At 48.9% G+C, this 10,750-nt stretch overlaps 1 protein-coding gene across 3 annotated transcripts; it reads left to right on the top strand.

The window, feature by feature from the left end:
• The first annotated feature begins 7,001 nt into the window (after window positions 1-7,001).
• NMB (neuromedin B) lies at window positions 7,002-10,304 on the top strand. Of its 3 annotated transcripts, XR_015150040.1 has the most exons (4): window positions 7,002-7,207; window positions 7,839-8,011; window positions 9,830-9,910; window positions 10,040-10,304. XR_015150040.1 is itself a non-coding variant. In XM_086364455.1 (3 exons), the coding sequence occupies exons 1-3, from the start codon at window positions 7,051-7,053 to the stop codon at window positions 10,073-10,075; spliced, it is 366 nt and encodes a 121-aa protein (XP_086220581.1). In that variant the 5' UTR covers window positions 7,002-7,050; the 3' UTR covers window positions 10,076-10,304. The 3 variants fall into 3 exon arrangements, 2 of the variants coding, with proteins under 2 accessions (XP_086220581.1, XP_086220580.1); XM_086364455.1 differs by lacking the exon at window positions 9,830-9,910; XM_086364454.1 differs by lacking the exon at window positions 9,830-9,910 and having other exon boundaries at window positions 10,045-10,304.
• Window positions 10,305-10,750: the final 446 nt, after the last annotated feature.

Here is a 10,750-nt window from a genome sequence, read left to right on the forward strand (position 1 = left end):
ACGCATTGGAACCAGAAGCAGTAACTAAGGGTCGCGTCACTGTTGTGCTGTTATTCTGGATCGGAGCATATGAATCATGAAAGTGATTTGTATTTGCCTGATATTTAGTGAGTACATTATCTTGGTCTTGCCAAATTTAAATCTAAAAACTTTATCTCCCAACAGTTCTATTTAAAACGACATGTTCCCTTTCTAGAATATTTTATGTTAATCCTGTTTTCTTCATTTTGTTTGCGTGTTCTTGGTCTCTTCCTATGTTCTCTTTCTCAGTGGGAGAAATATGGCTTTTGTCAGTTTTCTTAGGGAGTCACAGGCTTCTCAAAGAACCTAGGCTTGGAATAAAGGCTCTGTTATCCCTGACTGTATTTCTTGGTCATTTGCATAAGGATGTTACCAAATGCTAATAACCCCTCAGGTGTGGGAGCTCCCCCTGGTTCTGAAGGTACCTTTCTTATGACATTTATCACTCTATTGAGCTTCAGAAATTCTAGCTGGCTGAATGGATTGTCCCCCTTCCTCAGGATGCTCCTCAGTTTGTTGTTCAGTTGCGAGGCCGTGTCCTACTCTTTACAACCCCATGGACTACAGCACGCCAGGCTTCCCTGTCCTTCACAATCTCCCAGAATTTGCTCATACTCAAGTCCATTGAGTCAGTGATGCCATCCAACCATCTCATTATCTCTTATCCCCTTCTCCTCCTGCCTTCAATCTTCCTCAGCATCAGGATCTTTTCCAGTGAGTTGGCCCATCACATCAGTTGGCCAGAGTATTAGAGCTTCAGCTTCAGCATCAGTCCTTCCAATGAGTATTCAAGACTGATTTCCTTTAGGATTGACTGGTTTGATCTCCTTGCGGTCCATGGGACTCTCAGGAGTCTTCTCCCAGCACCACAGTTAGAAAGCATCAATTTTTCAGGGCTTAGCCTTCTTTGTGGTCCAGCTCTCATATCCATACATGACTGCTGGAAAAACCATAGTTTTGACTATACGGACCTTTGTCAGCTCCTCAGGCTGTTTCCTGGCCAGGCATGTCTCTGTCCCTATTCTCCCTTATTATAATCTCAAGTAATATCAGAGAAGTTTCAGAAATAAAACAAAAATTTAACCCTTCACACGTAATTATGGTGAATCTGGATATAGAAAGAATTCTGTGTAACCAAAAAGTGTTAGGAACTAGAATATGCAGAGGTTATCAGAAACATCAAGGACATTGCCTTCTAGTAGTTACTTAGTTAGTAGCATCCCAGGCCCACAGGGTTTTTCTGACCTCAGCTCTTAGCAGACCCCAGGTTCTCATAGCCTTGACATTGGTCTCACTGTATGGACATCCAGTCTTTGTTTATGCTGGGTCGCCCTGCCTGGAGTGCCTGCTCACTTCTCTACTTACTAAAAGCTTTCTCATTCAGGAGACATTTATTGAGCATCTACTCTGTGCCAGCTTTGGGGCCAGGCCCTGGGGAGATGAGTGAGGCAAGGTCCCTTCTCTGCCAGGAACTCAGTGCCTTAATTGGGGCAATGTGTAAACAGATCTTCCCATATAGGATCGTAAGTGCAACCTTAAGAGATGCACAGGGCGCTCAAAGAGGGGTGTTTCTAATTCGCCAAGCTCTCGGGTATACAGTGCTTCCCTCTTGGTTCTGTCTCCTCAGTACTTTGTGCGCTGTCCTCAGAGTGGTTTGTCTTATGTATGTCCAGCTCTCCAGCTAGCTCCTTGAAGGCATGAAAACAGCACCAGCCTGTAATTCATTCTTGTGTATCCCCTGGCCCCTGTCACAGTGTTTTTCACATTTTAGATTTATTTATAGCCTCTTTTGTTCCAGAAAAGGTCTGGAACAAAGTGGCTCATAAAGATACGTCCAGTACTATGTGATATGATATAAAACAGTTGAAGAATTTGGGATTGAAATAAGCATGAGAGGAGAAAAGAATAAAATGGGAGGTGAGGTTAGTACCTACAAGACATGTCAGAAGAGCCTGCTGTCTGCTGGAGGAGATCCGTCGCTTTGGTTCTCAGCTTCTTAGGGACTAATGTGAAGAGGGTAAGAATCATTTCTATGGTTCATGGAATGGATATAATTCCATGTAATGACACTCAGAGATCTAGAAACTTCTCTTCTGAGACCTCACTGCAAGGACACTGTGTAGCTTTATGCAATAATCTCAATATTAATTAGCCTAATAATTTTCATAGAGCTGTTCCTGAGAATGTTCAGATATAGTTTGGTCCCTTCTGCAGAAAGCCACCTCGCAAAAAATCAGCTGCCCATCCAATCAGCCAGGAATCTTCCTCCAGTTAGTTTTCCTGTAAAGCAGTTTTCCTTAATCTTTAAAAACTCATGGTCTTTTTTTTTTTTCTTTCTGATCACATCATGTGGCATTCAGGATCTTCCTGATCAGGGATTGAACCCGTACCCCCTGCACTGGAAGTGCAGAGTTTTAAACACTAGACCACCAGGGAAGTCTTTATAAACTCATGGTCTTTTTTTTTTTTTTTTTGATCACATCATGTGGCATGTAGGATCTTCCTGATCAGGGATTGAACCCGTACCCCCTGCACTGGAAGTGCAAAGTTTTAAACACTAGACCACCAGGGAAGTCTTTATAAACTCATGGTCTTTTTTAAGAAACAAAAATTTCATACCTCTTCTCCATTCTGATAAACCTCTTTTCAGGTCTGTTTTATCCAGCCTCTTAATCCTTACCAGTCAAGAACATGTTATCTTGCTTCTTCTTAAGTTTGTATTATAAAAACAGTAGTTACTCATCTCTCATATACAGTTATATTCAATGCAACTTTCAAATTATAGATCCTTGTTCTGTTAATTTTAGGAGTTTCTGGAATACCATCTACTCTCCATCAAGAATCATTTCTGTAAAACCCTTACTTTAACTGGCCGGTTTATTTAGGTTGCTAAGCTGGTTCTAACCCAGGTCTTCCGCATTGCAGGCAGATTCTTTACCATTTGAGCCAAATTTGGAACCCTTTCAAGCTGGTTTCCAGCTTTAATTCAAGGAATCTAGTTAAAATAATTTGTACTCAGGACTTTGGGCAGGTAAGTAAGGAAATTTGCTCGCATGATGCTTTGATGAGAGTTGTCAGCTTGACAGCTTATTTAAGCAAGAAGAGAGAATGCCATAGAGAACATGTTTCTTGGAATTGGTCAAAAGTTGAGGTAGGTATGCTAGCATCTGTTTATCAAACAAGTCATGATGTAATAGGCATTTTGCGGACTGTTGTGTCAATACCATGGCCTCACCCGCTACCCAGGGAGGCTTTTTCCCCTGTAATGGGCTTCAGATGTAAGGCAGGCTTTGCTTTTCCTAGGATCCAGCTAATAATACTGAGTCCTCTGAATTCTCCAGTGCTCGGCCAAGAGCTTTTGAATTTATAACAGATTGTTTTTTTTCTCCTTTAGTCCTCAAAATAAACTCCATTTTACAAAGAGAGAAACTGGAGGTGAAGAGATTTCCCCAGGATCTCCAGACCCGTGGGTGGCAGAGCCAGAACTTGAATTCTGGTTATGTTAACCAGGCCACAATGTCATAACCCAGTTATTCTACCTTTATAAGCTCTCATGAGATTCATTTATCTGGAATAAACCCCACAATCACAAGGCCCTTGGGTGTTCTTTCATAGAAGCCCTAGGTGGTTCTTCCATGGATTTCCTCAGTAAATCTCCTAGAAATAGTGAGATTCTCAGGTAAATTTCCAAGTATTTAAACCTCTTTGGAGTTAAAAGAGTATTTATTTCAGTTACTGAAATGCCCTCTGAAGTACCTATTACACCCAAATTACCTTATGAACGCGGGGCCTGGGGCTTCTCACTTGGTTAGGGTTGCTGTAACTTTCCTGAGCATCTGTGCCATTTAGCTGAGCAGAAGCTGCTTAGCTTTCTTAGCTATTCTTGGCATCCTCATCACTTTCTCATTAGATGTATCTTCTCTATTTTGTTTTTGAATATTGTCTTAAAAAATTTTTGTATTTTGGCAATTTCAGTTCCTGAAATAGTTCCTTATTAGTGGTTAATATTTTGATATTCTAGCTGGTTCCTATGTGTTTCCTCTGACTTTGTGAAATTGTATCAAATATCCCTGACACTTTTTCTTCCTCTCTTAAAGATTATGCATTTCTCCTGATTTCTACAGCCCCTTGCCCATTCTGAACCTAAAGAGCAGGACCTGAGATGTCCCGAGATGTTGCTCTTTCTCTCCACAACCCATGCCTGTGGGATCTGTGCTCAGAGATTGGCCAGGAGGAGGATTTCACACCGTCTTACTCTGAGCGTCTCTGTTTGTCACCCCTCCTTTTTCTCTAGGCTCATTTATGTCTCATTTAAATTTCTGCTTTTTATTTTCTCTGTCCTCTACCTTTCACGTGTTTGAAGTCCACACTCAGGTTTTTTCCGTTTGTTTAGCTTCTCTGCATCTAACTTGTTTACTTGAGTTAACTCATCTATAAAATGGACATAGTACTGTCCTTTACTGCATCAAAGTAGTGTTGGTGATCAAAGGAGTGTGCATGGAAGTGCTTTGGAAAACAACAAAAAAAGATTTGGCTGTGAAAAGATGTTATTTGTAATTGATTCTAATTTAATGAAACGTAGCAATCAATAATACACATGTTCTTTATTTTAAGCAATCTTTATTAAAAGCATGATGCAGTTTAAATATTTGGTTGGTGTTGGTTATCAGAGGATTTGCCATATATCTTTCACCCCTTATTCATCTTTTGGGTGTCCTTTGAATCTTCTCTGCATTGTCTGAAATCTCAGAGGGTCAGAGTGAGCTCTGAAGAGCTTCCCCTGGCAGTTCCATATGATTCACTGTACATGTGATTCACTGTCTGTCTTCCCCCAGGGAGAGAGGACTTAGGAACAGGTAGTGTGCAGTTGAGGTCCTCACTTTAAACTCAGCTCAGCACAACTCCCTGAGGGATCTGATGTGGAAGTGCTGTCTTGGGCAAGTCCCCTCTCTGCTGTGCCTAACACTGCATTCCTGGGACAGCGGTTTATAGCTGGCTGTGGAGCTGCTGCCCTGCTTCTTTCTCCAGGGTCCTTGGAGGCCCCTCTTTTCCTGTGCTCACCTGACAGATGAAATAATCCCCAGGGGCATCTGGGATCATTCTCGCAGGTGTGGTTGGAGCTGTGAACACAGGCTATGTCAGAGGTTTGCCTAACTATAAGTGAACCTGTCAGAGCAGAACCAAGGTGCCAGGGCCACCTGCAGAAGAGAGGTGAAACTCTCAGTCAGCGCCTGCTCCCTTGCCCGCTTGAGAAATCCACACCAACCTGCTCTTTAACAGGATGGTACAGCGGGAGTGGGCGTGGCTCAGAGAAAGCAGCATTGGTTCCTGATGACTCTGGGGCCCGGAAGGAGTGCTCTGAACAGACCTGAAGTCTGATTCCAGCATGACATCTGGGCAAGTTTGTTTCCAGTCCGAGCCTGCTTGCAGCTATAAAATGAGGAGAGAGAAACCTGCCAAATAAGATTTCTTCAAGCATCTAAGTGAGGCAGCAGTCAGTACCACCTCCTAATTTCTGTGACCGAGGACCAGAGAAGACAGGATGGGTGTGTGATGCAAGCAGAGGGAGGGGGGTTGAAAAGGGAACGATTATAATGGGAAGGTGATGAGAGCTATATCTGTACACTATGGCTTAAGCAGTGACAAGAATACAGAGAGGTGTAAATGCCAGGGTGGGAGATGAGAAGCAGGGAGAGTGGGAAGAAAGCCTGGGCCGGAAATGGAGTGTCCTTGTCCTGCCTGTCATGCTTTCTGGGAGCTCAGCATGACAATCAGCTTCTAGTACACACTTTCCCTTCTAAGATGGTGATCCACAGAGCCTTGCTGAGCTAGATATGGCAAGAGTAATAATAGCAGGTACCATTATTGAGCCAGTCTGGGGAGTAGGTTCTCTCACAGCCACACTGTGCAGTGTTTCTGAGAAGAGTCCAGAGCCCAGGGGTGGGTTGGTGTCCTGCGCCTCCGTCATTAACTGCTTTTGTACTCTGTCTCTCCAATGAGATGGTCAGCTAAGGTGGAAGCAGATTGTTATTTTTTGTCTCCCCTCCTGTCCTTAGCATGGTGCTCTGAATGTTGGTGTTTGGTGAACATTTAATCAAAAATAAATGTATTATTCTGGAGCACAGCGTCTTCTCCTGTTCATTAAATGTTGCCACTGACCTAAAAGTTCTTTCCAAGACAAGCTCCATGAGAATGCTGACTTTGAGAGTCCTGTAGGACTGCTGCTTCCTGCAACAAAATAATTGGGCTAAAAAGATGTAATATTATTAAAAATAGGGCAGCGGGGTATTCCCATTTGACAGTTGAAGAAGGTGAGGGTCAAAGAGATCACACAGCTTGTATATAGACTCCAGGTCCAGTGCTCCTTTCACTCCCCTGACTCAAAAGATCTGCCTCCCTGCCGACTGAGAAGCCAGGCTCTCACCATTTGAGGTGGGTTGAGGAGGGTTCCCCTTCCATCCTTCTGCACTCCTGTCCGGAGCATGCATGTGCCGTGATTTCTGCTTGACCTGGTGAGTGCTGGCTGGGAGAGAGGGCATAAAGATAGCTGGGTGAGCAGGTCAGATGCTCCAAGAGGGAGGGGCCGACTGGCAAGCTCCTCCGGTGCACTTTGCTGGGCACAGTAACGCCTGTTACCCAGGAAGGAGGCGTCCTCGCCCCCTTTTCTACCTTGAAGCCGTTCTTCGGCCGAAAGCTGTTGGGAGTGGCGAGGAGGGCCAGGGGAGCCGGCTTTGCCCCCATCCTCATCTTGAAGCTGGTGGGCTTGGGCCCGGACACCCTGAGGAAGCCATGCCCACGTCGGGGCAGGAGGGCGGGCGTGGGGGCAGTGGAGGGGGTCCCCGACCCTGGCCCCAGCAGACTTGAGAGTCCGAGAGGGCGGGGCCGGGGCGGCAGCGAGCGCGCAGGGGGCGGGCTCCTCGGGGCGGGCTCCGCCCCCAGCGGCGCGGGTTTAAAAGGAGGGAAGGCACGCTCCGGGGACTGGAGCCACCGCCGAGTGCACTTGAACTGAGGCGTTGCCCGTGCCCAGCCATGACCCTGCGAGCGGTGGGTGTTCGGCTGCTCGGTGGCCTCCTGCTCTTCGCTCTGCTCGCGGCTGGCGCCGCCCCGCTCGGCTGGGATCTTCCGGAGTCCCGCAGCCGGGCCAGCAAGATCCGAGTGCACCCGCGGGGCAACCTCTGGGCCACCGGTGAGTCTTCGGGGTTCCGGCAAGCGCTCCCCGCCCCTCCCACCTTCCTTCTCTGGCCTCTCCTCAACATGGACACTAGTGTCCAGGCTAGTGGGGACCCTGGAACTCATCTAGTAAGATGGGGGAACTTGAGACCCAGACCCAGTGACTTGGTTTAAATCATTCACTCAGCCGGTTTAAAGCAGAGCTGAGGCTGGATCCTAGAGCTACCTGCCAGTCTGTTCCTCTTCCCTTAGACAAGACTGCACTGAATCTTCCGACCTCTAGTGTGTCTTCTCTCTGCACCTCCACCTTCCAGACTCCTATTGTCCTCACTTCTTTCTCTGCTGTTTCCCGTCCCTCTTCTGAGCAGACCTCACAACTGGCAGAGTTTCTTCCTGGCCCTTGGGGCCTCCCACCGCCCCTTCCAGCTATACCATCCCGTCCACCCACCTCTACCTGCTCCGGAAAAGCTGAGGTGCAGGCCTTGCCACCACTGGGGGTTCTTTGTGGTTTCTGGTGACCAGGAGGAGAAAGGCTGTGTGTGTGTCTTCCTGCCAGGAGAACTGAGAAGCGGGAGAGATGGGGACATGCCCACTGGGATAGCATCCTTGCTCCCTGACTTCCCTGTGCCTTGGCACTTCCTTTCTAGGTCACTTCATGGGCAAGAAGAGCCTGGAGCCCCCCAGCCCATCCCTACTGGGGACAGCTCCCCACACCTCCCTGAGGGACCAGACACCACAGCTGAGTCATCATCTGCTCAGGGTCCTCCTGCAAAAGCAAGCTCTGGGCATGAGCCTCAGTGTCCCAGCACCTCACACCCAGGTGAGCCAGGAGAACTCAGCCAGGGCTCCCCCTGGATCCCGCATTGGGCTTAGGGTGTGAGTGCCCAGCCAGGGTAGGAGAGGCCCAGGAAAGCCAGGGATTCTAGGCTCTCCCTGTGATCCAGAGCTCAAAGTGGGAGGATTCCAAAGAAAGGGAGCTGACCTCAGCAAACCCCAAGGGACAAAAAAAGTAGGGGAAGACGTTCCTCCTCACCCACTGCCCAGTCTAAAGGCTCAGCCTGGGCTTAGCCAGCTTCTTCCAGCAGGGCCTTCCCACACCCCCTCACCCTCTGGTCTATGCAGACTTGCCCCACCCCGGCTGTCCACCTTTGCTGTGCCCTGTATGTGCTTATTGGGACCCTGGGGCCCACAGAAAGGATGTGAGTCCACAGCCAGGACCAAGTCTGGACCTGTTCACTTTGACCAGTGCTCTTCCCAGTTTCTCGTGTGCCTCAGTGACCACTGGCAGGGTTTCCCAACCCCAGCACTCCTGCTCTTCTGGGCGGGACAGTCCTAAATTGTGGGGGCTGTTCTGTGCATTGTAGGAAGTTTAGCAGCCTCCCTTGTCTTTATCCACTGGAGTAGCCTCCCTCTCCACCCACAGTTATGACAACCAACAATGCTCCCAGACACTGCCAGAGGTCCCCTGCTGAGGGGTCATGGGAGGGAGCCAAAATTACCCTTGGTTGTAAACCACTGACCTATGGGGTTTGGTGGGGAGGGAGCTTCCAGCTGGCACTAGTGGTAAAGAACCTGCCTGCCAATGCTGGAGATGTAAGAGATGCAGGTTCGAAGGTCCCCTGGAGGAGGGCATGGCAACCCACTCCAGTGTTCTTGCCTGGAGAATCCCATGGACAGAGGAGCCTGGCGGGGTCCATGGGGTCCCAGAGAGTCGGATACAACTGACTTCATTGAGCACGCACACACATAGGGTTCAAGGCCCCAGAGCTGGAGCCAAGCCAGCCTTCGTCTCCAGCTGGCAGAGGGGCAGCTCACCCATTCTCTGCTCCTGGCACCTCCCCATCCCACACCCCTTCCCTGGTACTTTGTTGCTCTGTGAAAAAGGCAGTAAGGTATAGTAGAATGTGGACTCTGGTGACAGCATGCTGGGCTCATAATCCAGCTACTTGGTAGCTGTGGGACCTTAGAAATTCATTTAGCCTCTCTAAGCCTCATCTTCCTCAACCCTAAAGTGGGAATAATAGTGTCCCTCTTCCCTTAAATGAGACCATTTATGTCACATGCTGAGCGTGATGCCTAATGCATAGAAAACATTTAGTAAACAGAAGCTGTTACCAGTCTGTGAGCTCCCTGGCACCACCGGTGGCTGACTTAACCGTGTGTCTCCCACTGTGCCTAGCATATAGTGTGTACATTTTGAAAGAAGGGAGGGACATTCCCTAGAGAAAGTTCATCCCCAGCCCCAGTCAACCGTGACTCTCCTGATGCACAGAACCACCACCCTGATACTCCTTTGGCAGTCCAGTGGTTGAGACGCCTTGCTTCCCCTGCATGGGACATGAGTTTGATCCCTGACTGGGAAGCTAAGACCTCACATGCTGCGCAGCCCCTAAAGACCTCAGGTGTAAGGGCTAGGTACTCAGGCTGGCTGGGTCTGAAGGAAGACGATGGCCCCTCTGGGTCCACTGATCTTGAAGGCCTGAAACATGAAGACCAACTCGAGAATGTCAGAGGAAGCAGTACCTAACCCTGGGGGGGGTGGGACTTCAGAAGTGAGGTCTAGGGCAGAGCTGGAGGTTGGGGAGTCAGAACACTGTCTGGCCCAGGGTCAGGCCTGGTGCTTGGACTTTATTTCTAGGATCTCCATTGACTGTCATGACCACTCTGAGGTTGAGAAAACCACTGCCCTGACCCCTCCCAGGCCCTTCAGGGAGGAAAGGTACTGGGTGGGGTGGGGAGGCTGCCCCTGCCGACCTCTGTGGGTGCCCCTGCACTTAGGAATGGCAGGATGCCCCTATCATTTGTCCCACCCCCGCCCGGGCCAATTCCTCTGTGTGTTCCCCTTCAGCACAGGAGGCTGCTGGTGCAAACGCTGCAGAAGTGATGCTATTAATCAGGAAGACATGACGACATGGCTGAAATTGTGCCCACCCAGGGAAGGTGCTGTATGGGACCCATCTGGATGTAAATCATGGGCTCACATCTCTGTCACTCCATTACTGTGATTTCTGGTTGGGCTGTCAGGAATATTGTCAGTGCAGATGCAAATGATGTCCCTGCCGTATTTCTCGCTTCCCTGTTGAAGTTGTGAATAAAACCCTGCTCTTTAAGTAGACTGTCTGGTCCTCTCCTTCTGCCTGTGCTGGAGGGGATGGGAGGGAAAGGAGACTGGAAGATCCAGTGTTCACTGAGATGGGGCTGGCCGCAAAGAGCCCAGAACACTCCGTGGCACCAGCCTGGAACTGATTCTGGGCGTCTGCTCATCCACTCATTCGCAACAGGTACTCACTCAGTGCCTGCTGGGATGCCAGGTACTCTGCCAGCCGCTTTTCTCCTCTCGCCGCTGCCACCTACTGGCAGAGGCAAGTCTCTCCTGTTTCCCACCTGTAAAAGGGAACTGCCTACACGACACGGGAAGGCTTTGCTTACCTGATTTTATCTACTCGCCAAGGTTTGAGGGGAGTGCCCAGCGCTTACAAAGGAGAGAGCTGAGCTGGGATCCAGACCCCAGTGTCCCCTTACTCTCTTCTCTGGCCTCGTGGGACTGACTGTTAGCAAA

This window comes from Bos grunniens, chromosome 21 (assembly GCF_055505025.1).
Source record: "Bos grunniens cultivar Pamir isolate PY7600 chromosome 21, Bosgru_T2T1.0, whole genome shotgun sequence".
Taxonomy (NCBI): domain Eukaryota; kingdom Metazoa; phylum Chordata; class Mammalia; order Artiodactyla; family Bovidae; genus Bos; species Bos grunniens.